This window comes from Lutjanus erythropterus, chromosome 7 (assembly GCF_056507025.1).
Source record: "Lutjanus erythropterus isolate fLutEry1 chromosome 7, fLutEry1.hap2, whole genome shotgun sequence".
In the NCBI taxonomy this organism is placed as follows: domain Eukaryota; kingdom Metazoa; phylum Chordata; class Actinopteri; order Lutjaniformes; family Lutjanidae; genus Lutjanus; species Lutjanus erythropterus.
Genome location: NC_139323.1, coordinates 30,624,610 through 30,639,410, shown reverse-complemented (window position 1 = coordinate 30,639,410; position 14,801 = coordinate 30,624,610). Strand labels below are relative to the sequence as shown.

General features: G+C 42.2%; 1 protein-coding gene across 1 annotated transcript in view; it reads left to right on the top strand.

Annotated features, from left to right (window-relative positions):
• Nucleotides 1-9,342: 9,342 nt before the first annotated feature.
• Nucleotides 9,343-14,801, top strand: part of igfbp3 (insulin-like growth factor binding protein 3) — a 31,427-nt gene continuing 25,968 nt past the window's right edge. The window contains exon 1 of the mRNA XM_084723515.1: nucleotides 9,343-10,006. Within this exon, the coding sequence (XP_084579641.1) occupies nucleotides 9,643-10,006 (364 nt within the window). The 5' untranslated portion in view covers nucleotides 9,343-9,642. The remainder of the gene's footprint in view (nucleotides 10,007-14,801) is intronic.

Genomic DNA, 14,801 nt, shown 5'->3' with positions numbered 1-14,801 from the left:
GAATAGTCACTCTGCTTTTAGTTTAACTCACTGGTTGCACAAACTCCTAGTTGCAATCTGCATGCTGAAAACAGCAAATTAGCGCCTGGGATGCTAATGGTACAAATGTAAACAGGCTGACAGCTGCTACCTTTTCTTTTGCAGTGATGTAGTCATTTTAATGCCTGAACTTGCCTCCTGATGTGCAAATGTTCCACCAAAATCCTGGGCTTAGTGCCGCCCAAGATGGTTGTGATTGGTTTAAAGAAATCCAAACAAGGCAGGGCGTTTTATCCCCTGAGCAGAATGTTTATGCATGGACACAGACCTTTCTCCAGCACTGAGTGTTGTGGAGAGAGGCCTGGCTATGCAAGACTATTTTGTTTCTATCCCTGTTTTGGTCTCCACCAACTCCTGAGGGAAATATGCAGCTTTTTAGCTGCTAAATGCTTCACAATGTTCACTAGCTAGTTGTTATCTTTGCTGTTCCTGTTTGTTACTGAAGTGTCTTGAAATGATGCTGATGAGAGCGGTGAGAATGAACCAGTACAATAAAATTGTGGAAAGCTGTAGAACCAAAACAGAGCTGACGGTGGCTAAAACGCTCCATAGAGCTGAGCAGTAAAGCAGAGTTACAGAATAATTCTCTGTGGGTTCACCAAGAGTGACAACTTTCTACATCAATCTATATTATTATGTAACATTCAATAGAGCAGCTTTAAGTCTGACTCAAATCCAAAAATCTGTCTCTGTCTGTGCTGTTTTTTGTAATTTGGGTGAATCGCCTCTTTTGGCAAATGGCTTCATTCTTCTATTCAAGCCTCCCTCCCATGCATCCATTCTTAGATTGTTCAAAAGGATCTATTGACCTGGAACACATGCCCAGTTCTCCGGAGGTGACATCACTACATGTGACTCGGTGCAAGCCTTGCCACTCCAAGATCCAAGATTAGACACCTCTTTGTGTCTCTCTCCCCTACTGTGTCATGCTTTTCTTTTGTCTGCTCTTCTTCCTTAAGTCTTTTTGGTCTGAATCCCAGTCCATTCCCTCAAAAATCATTTCTAGACTCTATTCCAGTCTTATTGAAGTTGTATGAACTGCACTGCTGGTCCTTGCCTGCTGCCTATCTGTGGTTACTGTTAGACTTTGTGTGAGTTAGTTTAAGATCTCAATCCTCTTAGTGAGGACTTTGTCTTTGCAGTGAAACACACTGATCCCGTCCATGCTGCAGGGCCGCATGGCGTTTAGAAAGCATGGAAGAGAGTTTGAGGTGGCTGTGCCTAGTGAGCAGCAAGCCTGAGGACTTCTAAGTGGCGCTAGCTGGGTATGTGTGTCAGGACAGGAAGGGGAAACTGATCCTCTTAGCAGCCTGGAATTGGCCCACTCTCAGGAAAGTGTCACTTGAGTTGGTCAACCTGAGAGCGCCAGGCGAGATTGTCTAGCCTTGTATCTCCTTCCCACAGCAGCCTTCCTCCTCCTCCTCCTCTTCCTCCGCCCAGCCAGCGGAGGACTGCTGACCTAAAGACAGTCGAGGACTACGAACACATGACTGTGATCTTTCCTCGGTATGCTGCTAAGTATGCCGTACCTGGCCTCCAGGCATGAGTTCAATCCAAGGTGCCACACTGCCTGTTTGACCAATTAGAGTGAGCCTCTGCTGGGCAGGACTCAGACCTCCCGCTGAGAGCTGCCAGGCATATCTAACTGCAGCCCAAACAAACGGCACAGACTTCACCACAAACACATCATAACACATGCTCAAAGCCTAACCTCTTTGCTTCTCTTTGCTCCCACATGCAGCTGCCTTGATTAAAAACCTTCAGCGAGTTAACTCTTTTGGTTCCCTCTTCACCTTTTTAGCTCTGCACATTCCGCTTTTTTGTCTTCCTCTGCTTGCCTCCAGATGTTCCTCTAACTATGTCATGCAGACGGTGACAGAGAGCAGTCAGGCCGTGCTCATTCCACCAATTTATTGAAAACAGATATAACAGGAAGAGTTCATTTCTTTAGAGCAGCACCCATTACAGCAATCAATGAAGAACGTCTGGTTTTAAAACAGTGCGTGGCATTTAATAGATCTCAATAAAAGCTGCACCATTATCTCTAAGAAAAAAAAAAAAAAAAAAAAAAAAAAGAGGTGACAACTTGTGCTTTACAAGCCTCAAATGTTATAATGAGAACATTTACTCAAAAGTCAGTCTTGTGCTTTCCAAGAAGGTCACTGTAACTGCCGCTGTGGAATATGTGGAAACTTTCAGGATTATCCAAGCTGGAAAACACATAAAAACTAAACAGGACTGTATTGACACAGTTATTTACCTGCTTCCTATCCACAGAAACCCTGCAGAGAAATTCTAACTATTTCAGATAAAGTTGCAACAACAACAACTACAGACCTTGAACTTTCTGGAAAACAATTCAACTGTCAGTCCTAACCTCAAAACAGCCAAATTAATGGGGTCTGAGGATGGTGGTTAACAAAGGCAGATGTCTACCACCCAAGTTGGCATCCAACATACGGTTATATCCCATCTTCTTCGCTCTGCTGAAGTAAAACGCAGTTAAAAGCATTAGGTGGTAATGCTGGATGTCAGTTTTGATTATGTATATGACTTTCAAACATCCATCAACCAAACCTTACATTTTTCTGCTATAAGTTTACCAGATTGCTGTACAGTCTTGTCGGCCCTGATGCAATTATCAGCCTGCAGAAAATAAACCGCTGCTTCATTAGCCGATTTTCATGTTCCCTCATGACGGACGAGGCCTGTCTTCACTGTCAGCACCCCGGCTGAGTTAAGGAGTGCCAAATGATTTTCCCGCAACGCAAAGCTGGCAGTGCACATTATTTATGTTTTGTCCCTCGGAAGCTACAGTCAACATCATTCAACAAAATTGCATTTTAATCAGTCTCCTGATAGGAAAGCATCGCAACTGTGAGAGAAAAAAGAAGTTAAGATTGAAAATGGCTGTTGTGTTGGCTGAGCAGTTCAGTGAAAGCAGCGCGACACAAAGCTGATCTTCAAACATTTGGGATGTGTTATACGGATGTTTATCAACTCGAAATGGATTCAGTTGATAAAAGAGGCCTTCGTTTGGCTGCTTTAAGGAATGCTTAATTAATTTAATTTACTATGTTAGCCCCTTGGAATGTGCTGAATCATGACAAAATGTTTTTAAAAGAAAACATGTGAGGATGGAGTCAACTAATCTTAAAAACCTTGATCAAGAATGTTCTGCAAAAGGAAAAGTTTGGATATGTTTTAGTAATTTGCTCTGCTTTCCTCTGTGATTTGAGTTCCCCTGACAAAATTATACACGGCTGGATTACAATTTTGAAGTTTAGTCTTCATTATTCATCATTATCAAGTTTATTACAACTTGGATCATGTGTTAAAAGCACAGTATGTTAATTCTGCCTCCAGAATTGATGATATTGTGACATGGTGCAGGATCATGGGAGTTGTTAACTTCATTATTAAACAACCACCATATCTAATGTAAATCTAAATTATGTTCACAGATGAGGTAATATTTAAGTTTTATTCACGGTACGTTTAGTCACGTTAGCTGACTTCTTTCCTCACTTTCTGACATATCTAACAAATCCTGTGTTTTTCCAAAAGTTATAGCAACGAGCTAGCAGGAATACAGAACAATGAATGGACCCTTTTACAGCCAACACCATCAAAATGCTGCACACACACATTTCTGCAACAGAGGTATCGTCTCGCCAGGTCATCCAGATGAGTTATCAAGCTGCAAATGTTGAATTAACGTTTTAGTAGCACCAAAATCACCAAAATGCCTGGGTGTTGCGCACACGATACGTCAGAATCAATATTCTACTGGTTGACTCAAGTCATACAGAATTCTGACAGGATCATGACTGTTTTAGAGCAAACGGCGGTGTCTATGGCTGCAGGCTATTAAAAATATTGACTGGACTGAGGACACGATCAAAACTGCTCATGTTTGCAGCACCCACTGACAAACTGTTACGCACACTGCTTGCTCATTGTTTGCTAACTGTTATAGGGTCTATACATTGGATTTCTCTGCATTTGACCATAATTAGAAATGTTTGGGATGATACAAGGACACAAACCAGAAAAATAATCAGCATAGATTAGGCATTTTTACACATTTTACTAAAGAAATGTTACATTTTATAGCTTTAACAGCTTTGACCATCATCTCAGTCAGTTATAATAACAGTGCACCTACTAGATCTGTCACTGTCTCAAAAAATTAACGTATCAAAAGAATGTAACTCATTCAGTTTAATTTGAGTGCAACACATGTAGCCTGTCTTCAAACACGTATTGCTATCAGACCAGCCATCACAATCAGCCCAGCCCTGGTGCACATAGTTTTCCTGTGAGGAATTTTGACTTTTTGGGTGCATCCAAATGAAGTATTTTACAGAATCTCGATAAACTGTTGACGACTTGTCTGATCACCTGACAGCTCTTATCTCCCCATATTGCCATGCTCTGACATGTTTGCAATAATAATGTGAAAATTCATTCTTGATCTTGGAAATAGTAATTTGACAAATCTTTACTCCATGTTAGGGTTGCCAGGCCTGTGTGACAAAACAGAGCGAAACCAGCCCAATGGCCAATAAAACTGGCGCCGGCAGGCGGAGAGCATTAGGCACGTCATATTTTTGTGTGTTTATATGGGTGTGTGTGTGTGAAGTGTGCCAGGTCCGAGTGTGTATGTGCTGATCTGTAGTCAGTTTGGTAGGATTTAAGTAGAAATAAATGATTTACTTTCAAACACAGATGTGTATTTACAGAAAAGTTCATGTAAATTGCATGCAAAATAGGTCCAGCAAACCAGCGCACAAAAATTCACCCTGCGACAGCACTTCGAAATTAGCCCAATTACATGTAAAAAATACAGACCTGGCAACCCTGCTCAATGTCCACTTACTGGCTTTTTGCAGGAGCTTTCAACCCTAATGTCAGAGTGTTCATCAACTAATGCAGTTTGCTCATTTGTCTCTTAGGTCACATGATTTCAACTAAGCTATCTCCATGACAACAGAGCAAACTCTGTCCATTGATAAAGATCATTAAATGTGATTGCAAAGTCTGGAAAATGCTAGAAAATGCATAGAAATGGTGATCAAAACTAAAAAAAAAAAAGATCCAAGTTTTGATAAACTGCTATTCTTCAACTGCTTCATCTATGATGTAAGAAAAGAAAAAAAAAATACCCCAGAGCCAAACTGTTTGAAACTTAATTATTAATTAACAATCTTAAATCTGCAATATGATAATAACTGCTACTATGATGGTAAAAAAAAACCATCAAAACAACTTCCACTTTAAGTATTCTGTAAACCAAATTGTCAGCATTGTCATAAATTTGAAAGTCATCCAACTGACAGAACACGAAATAACAGTGCTGTCAACATGATCCACAGTGCGTCCCATGTAAAATGACTGTTTTCTGTATGAAGGGGTAATGTGGTCAGCGAGTCCAACGCATGCTGATGGTATAGCTCATACATGAAGACAGCACATGTTGACAGCAAGACAATTTGCTGCTCAAATCACATGTGGAGGAAGGAAACAAATAAATCTGTCCAGATCCTTTCGTTCCCACAAAACCTCAAATTATAAAGTGCATTGTGCCAGTGTTACTGAGGACCGTCATCGGCTTTGAGTTTCCAATTAATGATTTACGGCCTGAAATGTGCTGCACTGTGGGACTGTAACACAGAGGAATGTTGACTGAGACGGAGAGACACACTGTAACAAAGGAGAGATTAATAACGAGAGAATATCAGTTTCCTTGAGAGGGTGAAAGACAAAGGTACAAAGGTAAGATGAAGACAAGATCAATGACTAAGACATACAGGACCTCTTACTGCAGACTGTAGCACAGACAGGGTTTAACATATGGTTTGAGAAATGAGATATTTAGGTTTATGCCAGAAGTTGTCTGATTTATCTTTTAGTTATACACAAACTGCCCCGAGGCAAATTACAACACACCCTGGTCTAGTGATGGATGGTACTGATAACTAATTTCCCAGTCAGTTAAATGAAAATTTTAATTTAGACTTACTGACCAGTCAAAATTGAACAAAATTTATTAATTGATAATGTTAAACACTGTCCAAAAAATATTGCATGTATTAAAAACCATTTCAAAACATTAATAACATTCTTTAATAACCAATTTGTATTAGACTGTCCCTCCAGTTTTTTGTGGGCTCTTTGGGGGATTGCTGCAGCCTAAAATGCCCAGTGTTTTAAGGCATGTTTTGCAATGAAACTGCAGGAGCAAGCGATATTTACAAAAAAAGAGTTGTGATTTTTTCAGCTCAGGATCTGCTTTATTTGGAAATGAAGAAGGTCACCTGGAGGGTATTACACAAAGAAGCAAACTCTTTTTGGAGATACAGCTTAATCAAAACGTCACAGAATTACAAAATATTAAAGTGCACAGAACAGTTAGAACTCAAATGATTGGTCAAATTTGCAGAAAAGTTGCAGTGACTGTGACAATTCACAATTCAGTTGTGTAGAATTATGAATTGTGAATAGTTGTGATCGCAACGTCACAACTTCCTGGAGGGACTGATTAGAAAATTGCTGGCAAATTGTCATGGATAATTAATAACATAACAGAGATACATTCAACAAGTTACTGTCTATTGCACTGAATATCATAAATAACAGAGTGATGATGTGTCTGCAGGGGAAATTTGTGATAAATCCATTTAAAATGTGTTTGTAGCTCTTTAAAATGACAACAAACCTGACACCTGTGCATAACAGCTCACCTTGTAAACACAGTCACACGTCATTCTTAGAATCTGTAACTGATCTTCATAATATTGACAACAAATTATCAGATTTAAATCTGGATGATACTTTACATTATTACACATTACTACACATATAAATCCTTCTAACATTTAAAAAACAAGCTGCCTATTTGCATGGCCACGTGATCATACCAGCCCTGAACTCACTTGTTCTCAATTTCACTCACTCTCATCTGGTCACCTGAGGAGCTGCTCAGAATCAAACGTCACCCCAGAGAGGAAGAAAAAGAATCAAAGGTTTCTGACAACAGCAAACATAGCAAGAGAAGGGTTGTAATAATGACCTTCTTGAGAAAAAGCCAAAAGCAGAGGCAGCGGTGTAGACGGTGCTGGTCTGTGCAGCATTAAATACATCATGACATGAATGGAGAATTCTTCCCACTAATCAGCTGACACCGAACATCATTTCCAATACTTTCGGGTTTTTAAAACGTCTTCGTTGTGTCCTGTGGTTGTATCTCGCTTGAACTTTTGGCTAAAATGCGACACTGTCCCCGTACGATTACCGGAGCTCTGTTTCATGCGTATGTAAGCTTTTAGAAAACAAGCAAATAAATGTAGAGTGCAGACAGAACCTCCCTATGTGTATCTAACGTTAAGCATAAGTGAGCCTTTAGATTTGCAGTGTGCCCCAGAGGCAGCAAATACATGCCGAGTCTATTTTTGATGAATGCTGCATCAAACTAAATAGAGCAGATCAAGTGGGCAGGAAGTTAGACACAGTATCAGTACAGTATCTGGTCAGTTTTCAAAATAAAAGTCCCCATGCAGGCTTGAGATCATAAAGACAGACAAAAAAAAACCCAATTTCACAGCGTAACCCACTAATCCATGGTAGAAGCACAAAAAGCAAGGAAAGAGGACCAAATCAACAAAATCTGAGCAAGTCAAGAGCAAACGTTCCATTGCTGAAATGAGCCTGAAACCTTGCTGGTGGGACATGCAGCCATGTGGAAGACGGATCAAAACCGTGGTGCAGACATGGAATCAATGGGTTAGGAAGATGAAAATGCAAGTTACCTCAGTGCAAATTTATGTCACATAAATACTGATTGCAACACCGTTTGTTCAGGAGCTTATCAATATTCTGTTACTGAACAATAAGGAACTGTAGCCAATCCTAGCCATCCCTACCTTTACCACATCTCCACTGCCTGATATCTGATCAAGCAAAAATGTCATAAAACCTGAGAATGTCATGTTCGGCTGTTTATATATTGTCTGGAGGCTGGTTTAGCACAGCAGGATGAACCGTGCCACCTTTACAGCACGACAAAATAAACTGTATTCACACAAAGGGGGCACAGTTCCCCAAAAGTGTCTTTTTGCTGAATTAGTTTAAACGAGTAAGGGCGCTTTAGGTAAATCAGACCCTGGTCGGATGGATGGACAGACAATAAACAAGCCAAAGGTCAGAAGCTGAATATTTCAGATGTGAAAAAATGCAGAAAGAGAAAAAAAAGTCAAGTAATAAGAAAACTAATCTTAGCTGGAGACGTTTTCTTGCTATTCCGGGGGTGTTTCCTTACCCTCTGCTTGTTTTTCATAATGCAGTCTCAACACTTTTTCTGCTTCTGTGGTAGAAATCACACAATGGCCGATACTGATTGCTTTATTTTCTCAGTGTGTACCCCCCTCTCGCGTTTGTTATTGCAGAACAGGAGGATATGCCGGACAGGGGGGCGATGCTGAGCCTGCAGAATCTGAACATTTTCTTTCTAATAATTTGAAATCCTGTGGGGTCGAGAGGCATGGGGGTGGGGGAGGGGGGCATGTACAGGAGAGGAAGGTGCAGGGGGTCTGGATGCTTGCCGGTGGGACTCGTACAAACTGCCAGATCACCAGGTCTGCTCGGGGTATGTGAAAGGTGAGCATCGCTTATGGAGCTATTTGGGCACACACAGGCCTGGTATGCAGTCTGGGTGTGCACGTGCACGGTGGCTGCGGCTGGTGCTCAGACTGACATGTGCATCTGAACACTGCAGCTTCTACAACCCACAACAGTAAAGCAATACGTCTTTGGCTTCACCCACCACTGAGCATGTGGTCACACACACACACACACACACACACACACACACACACACACACACACACACAGGTTACATGCAAAGAAGTTATTGTTTTAGTGAGTTAATATGGAGGCCACCTACACACCTGCCCAGAGGAATGTTTTATCAGTACTGCATGTGGGGGGTACCACCAATGGCATTCACTCACATACCATTGATGCCAGCAGGGGATGTGGCCAGTGGTGTGGAAACCTCCAGAGGTTTGGGAACAGACAGCACAGAAGAAAGCTCCCCTGGTGCCGCGTATTTCTCTCTCTGCTGGAAATCTACTTGTGCATCTCATCTGTAACATAAGAAATATTTATACCACTGAAAGTGCAGAGAAATGTAATCCACACTTTAAAGCCACATGCCATCTGCAGCTCACTTTACTTGCCTGTCTTAAGAGGCCAAATTCTCCAGATGGAAACAAACATCTTTGCTTTTTTTTGTCAGAACAGAGAGCTGCAGATGAAGAGTACTCTGTAAATTATTATAATGGATTAAAAGAGTTAAGTGCTTGAGCAGCTTTCTCCTCAGGCTGGATGCAGCGGTCCCTCATATCGGGGCTCCGTTTACATTATTCATACAGAGGAGGGTGTGACTTGTTGGCTCTTTTTTCCGCCTGTATAAAACGAGAAGTTCGCGTAAAAGAAAATACAGATGGAGAAGGCTAGCCGGCTCGCTGTGTCACAGAGAGTCCCCTTAAGCCTACGTGACAACTCACATACTGTCCCTTTGTGACCAGCTTAATCGGCAGAATGCCCGGTCTCTGTGTGCTTTGTCTCGCCGCCGCGCTGGCTGCGTTCGCCCGCCTCGCGGGCACCGTGGGGCCGGTGGTCCGATGCGAGCCGTGCGACGCCGGGGCGCTCCTGCTGTGCAAGCCGCTACCGAAGGACTGCGCTGAGCGGGTGAGGGAGCCCGGCTGCGGCTGCTGCACGACGTGCGCCCTCGGTGAGGGACAGGCGTGTGGAGTGTACACTGCGCGCTGCGGCTCCGGCTTGACCTGCCAGCACCAGCCGGGGGAGAGCCGACCACTGCAAGCGCTGCTGGAGGGACGGGGAGTGTGCTCCAGCGCAGCGTCCAAAAAGCTCAACAGCATTCTCATACCGGCGCAAAAACAAGGTGAGAAGCTGCCTTTATTAATGCTTGTGGACACACTTGTATTTTTGTGCGTGTATGTTATTTGGCGGCTTTGACAGGCGCTCTCCCCAGGAGGTGTTCCTCTGTGCCTGGGAGTTCCCTGCTCATGGAAACAACGATTAAGTGCGCTGTATTGATAGTGGATGAGATAAAGCTGCTTAGTCTGATCTACTAAATATAAAAGGCACAAAGAAACACGCGCAAGATTTATTTTGCGGGCTGTTTTGCAGCCTGCCACAATGTAAAACACCGCTCCAAGCCGCTGGGTTTTAGAGGGGAGGCTTGACATTGCACAGTGATGTGTTCGCGTTGGTTAAACAAATCCCATAGGCTCCTGAAAGTTTGAGTGGATAACACCAGCTATGGGCTGGAGCTTTACGCAGCAATTAATCGCTGCTTTCCCACCAGGCGGCCGCTTTTTTCCATGTGCGCACAGCTCTGGATCATCATGCGTAAAATGCACAATGACATTCAAGAAATGAAAAGATCTGCAGATTGTTGATTTTTAAGAAAAGGACAACACTGCAGCTTCTCTCTCTCTCTCTCAACACACTCACCCACAAGCACACACACACACACACAGCACACACAGCCTGGCTCCCTCAAACCAATAGTTAAAGAATGCCACATACATACTGTAAGTATACAGTATTTAGCTGAGGCTGAGTGCAGACCATGTCCTTGTCTTCTGTAATGTCCTCATTTTCCTTCAAGTAAAGCTCATGGATTTTTGTACACAGCATGAAAATATGTGCTGCTGCTTTCCTGATCCAGGATGTGGGCCAAAACATCTTGGGTGTGTGGCAAAGGGGGGGATAATTTGTCAGAGTTCCCTTTAAATGCACAATATCCAACATTTTCCTTCAAAACAATAGACATATCAAAATTATTATCACATATGACCCTCTAGAAATGTGTGGTAGTTACTGTATCTGCAGAAACCCTGCCCATCTGCCTGCATTTTCTTATTTTTTTCTTATTATTTTGGCTCTGCCCAGGATGTTTTACCAACCCATATTTCTGGTGTAATTACAAACAGCTCAGACAAATCCTTCTGATTGTACCTTTAAGCAACCAACACACTCCTATAGACCCTCACAGGTCATTATTGATGATCCCAAACTGCATATTTCCTTGTATCTCTGTTCATATTGGGAGGTCTTACATGTGCAGGGTGTTTTGTGTGAATGGATGCTTGCTGTTCACACTGGTGAAAACGGCACACATGCCACCTCCATGTGAATACACACTGTTGTGTGTTTAGGCACTGCTGACGTCAGGCCTCCAGGAGCCTCTGTGTGTGTTTTCTTCTTCCTGGTTATTTGGTTTGGCCACAGTAATGTGTGGTGTGCAAGCACTCAGCAGTCACATTGTCATACAAAAACACACACACACACACACACACACACTCATAGACCATCATCAGTTTGCCCCAACCCGTTCACTCAGCCTATATTTCTCTCTATACTTCTCTTCTTCTTTTTCTGTCATTTTCTATCTGTCCATCACTATTTACAACCTCTGATTTCAGACAAATTTAACATTATTTCTCATGTTGGAGCTAAGAACTCCATCTTACAGCACTTCTCAAGCTTGTAAAGCAGAACACAATAAATAACAGCAGTGACATTGTATCAGTCTGTGCTTATTTACAGTATCTCCACTACTGGAGATGGAGAAAAAGTGGGAAATGATGCTGATCGCCCCTGTTGGTCAGAGTGTGTAAGTGCAGCCCAGTGGTTTCTACCGCCATCAGTCCCCAGCTCCAGAGCAGTCTTTCCTCCCAGACATTAACAAGCTCTCCTCACCACAGTTTGTGCTGTTTACCCCTGTGCCATTATACAAACAAATTGCGTAATGTGTTTATCTAAAACGCCCCAGACTTCCTAGAAAGGTTATATAAAAAGTTTATATTGACAATAAAAATTAATGCTTGCAGGAGTCTTAAAAAGGGTTCAATATTTTTGTCCTTGGTTATGGACATTTATGGACACTTATTTTGCAGAGTTCAAAAAATATGTGGAGGCTGTAATAGGTTAAAGTGATTGTTTGGAATATTTGAAGTGGATTTGTCTTAAGTGCTTATCCAGAGTCAATGTTTTAGCTGCAGCAGATGGAAGTCAATATGAGAGAGGAAAAAAACAGGGTTTAACGTTAATGTTAACTTTTATTTGCGCCTGTACAAATTGTTTTATTAACAGATATTAAATATTAACAACGACTAAATCTGGGGCTGCAAATGTCAGAAAGTAGTGAACAATGTCCATCCAGTTTTTCTAAGTCCAGGGTGTTGTCTGTATGACGTGTTTTATCATTCTAACACCCAAAGATATTAATTTTAATATGACAATACATGACGAAAAGCTGGAAATCTCCATATTTGAGAGGCTTAAAAACAGTATTTTCTGCTATTTTGGATTAAAAATTACTTCAATCATTAATTGATTATCAAATAATCATTAATTGATTATCAAAAATAATTTTAGGAAAGCACAGAAGCTATGCAATGTACTGCTGTGGACAGGGTCAGCAACAAAAAGTTTTTAATCCACCTAGAAAAACATCCACCTAAAAAAATCATTTTAAGTGTACTCTATATTTAGAATATTTTCAGTGTTGCTGTCATACAGCCGTTTGTGATGGGAAACTGCTGTTACAGAGGCCAAATAACACTCTCACAAAACCAACCAAACTCCGTGGATAAAATCAATAATTTTACCTTGCAGAACACTGTGATAGTGTGACTAAGTTGCTAAACTAAAGCTAACTAAAGCTGCTTTTCCACCACAGGAACTTCCCCCAGGAAAGAAAGCATACGATAGACAGACCAACAACAATGGAGTTTGGTTAGTTTAGAGCAGTGGTTCCCAAACTTCTTCTGCCACGCCTCCCTTCAGAAGCTGAAAAAAGTTCAGGCCCCCGTACCCCACACTTTCAATTGGGAAAGCAACTGATAAAAAAAGGATTCAGAAGTTGAATTTTCATAAAATTAAGGTCAGCATGACAGCATCAGCAAGCACTTGTTTATTTCCCCTACATAATTCATATTCAGTCAAGTTTGTTTGTCTCTTTATTCTCCCTTGTTCATTCGTACCCCTCCTGTGGTGGCTCTGCGGAGTATATTCTGCTTTTATCATGCCAATTTCCTTCCAGAAAAGGCTCTTTGTTTCTCCTGATTCGGGGTGCGCTGACCATCATCCTCTGTAGGTAATACACCAGCTATCGATAAATACCTCATACAGTCCCACTACGTATAATCCACTCTCTCTAAGGTGCATCTGTTGCCTTATGACTTAGTCTTGTTCCAGATGATGCTTTTGATAACATCTGTGAGCATACCATAGATGGACCAAAGATGAAGTCCAGGCCTTATTTAGCATTTATGCTCAGCCAAAATCCAGTGGGAATTGCAAATCCTTATATGCCTTCATCTTTCTTTCATTGTTGCATGCAAAAATGACACGTAAAACACTAATTTGCCTAATATTCATGGGTCTTTAGACAGCCATGGAAATGGAGACAACAATGGGCTAAGGGAACCTTTTCAGTCTGGGTACTTTTGGTGGAAACTCAGCATCTGGCAACAGATTGAGGCAGTGGTAGGTTGGCAACTTGCGTGTTCTATATGGTAAAATGACTTATTTTGCAAAAACAAACTGGGTTGCCGCTGCAGATTTTTAAAAATGGTAGCTGAAATGAAATGGTACGACTACTCGGCCAAAAACTGCAGGTTCCACCCCCCAAATTCCTCTGCTTTTGGGAAGTACTACCTCCCAAAGCAGGGACTTTTTGGGGGGTAAAATAATGTGCCCAGGATGTAATTTTCTTCAGTTCCTGGTGCCTGGAGAAAGTTACTGTGGTGGAAAAGCAACTTTAGTTTGTTTAGTTTGATTGTTATTGTGGGACTTTGGTGTTAAAAGGATAGTTAAGATTCATTTAAGTCACACAATAACTGTGTTCTCTGAGGTAAAGTGACTGATAATGCCCATGAAGTCTGATTGGTTTGGAGAATGCAATATTTGGCAACTCTTTTTTATTCATGGATCTTTTTTAAGTGGCTGAAATATGTTTTGTTGCTGACTCCGTTCCCCATAAGACCCTCCTATCCCACTTCAAATAATCCAATCTACCCCTTTCAAGTGCATCTGTCGCCTTCTGACTCAGTCTTGTCCCAGTTAATGCTGTTGTTGACATCCGTGTTGTTATTCTAAGTTCTGGAGAGCCTGGGAGACTGTGGAGCCCCACCACGTCACTAATTGATCAGGTGGTCACGGAGAAAGGGTGGGCTGCCAGCCTGCCTGCCCACATGAGCTACACCCCTACATGCCCGTCCGCCGCCCTCACCGCAGTTCTCGAACACAAAATCTGCTTTGAGTTAACGGTTTAAAACTGTGTTTGGGTGTGTGTGTGTGTGTGTGTGTGAGCTGCTGCATGTGTGTTCCCATCGTCCCTCTGCCTCTCCGCAACGTCTCCGAGCTCCCCCGGCTGCGGCCTTGCGGCAGTGTGGCTGACCGGGTGGCACATGGCGGGCAGTTTGGTCCTCTCCTATATTAGGGAGGAGTGTTTAGAGCCCCCTCCTCTCCCAGTCAGATGGTCCCCGCTCTGTCTTTAACGATTTGACAGGAATCTTTGCCAGCACCACAGGCTATTAATATATCTGCTCCCTCATCTCCCACTTTACCTCTTACTGCCCTAACCTCCTCCTCTTCTTTTAGCCCTAATCCCCTTTTCCCCACCCAACACATATAAACACATACACAACATTTTCTTCTTCACA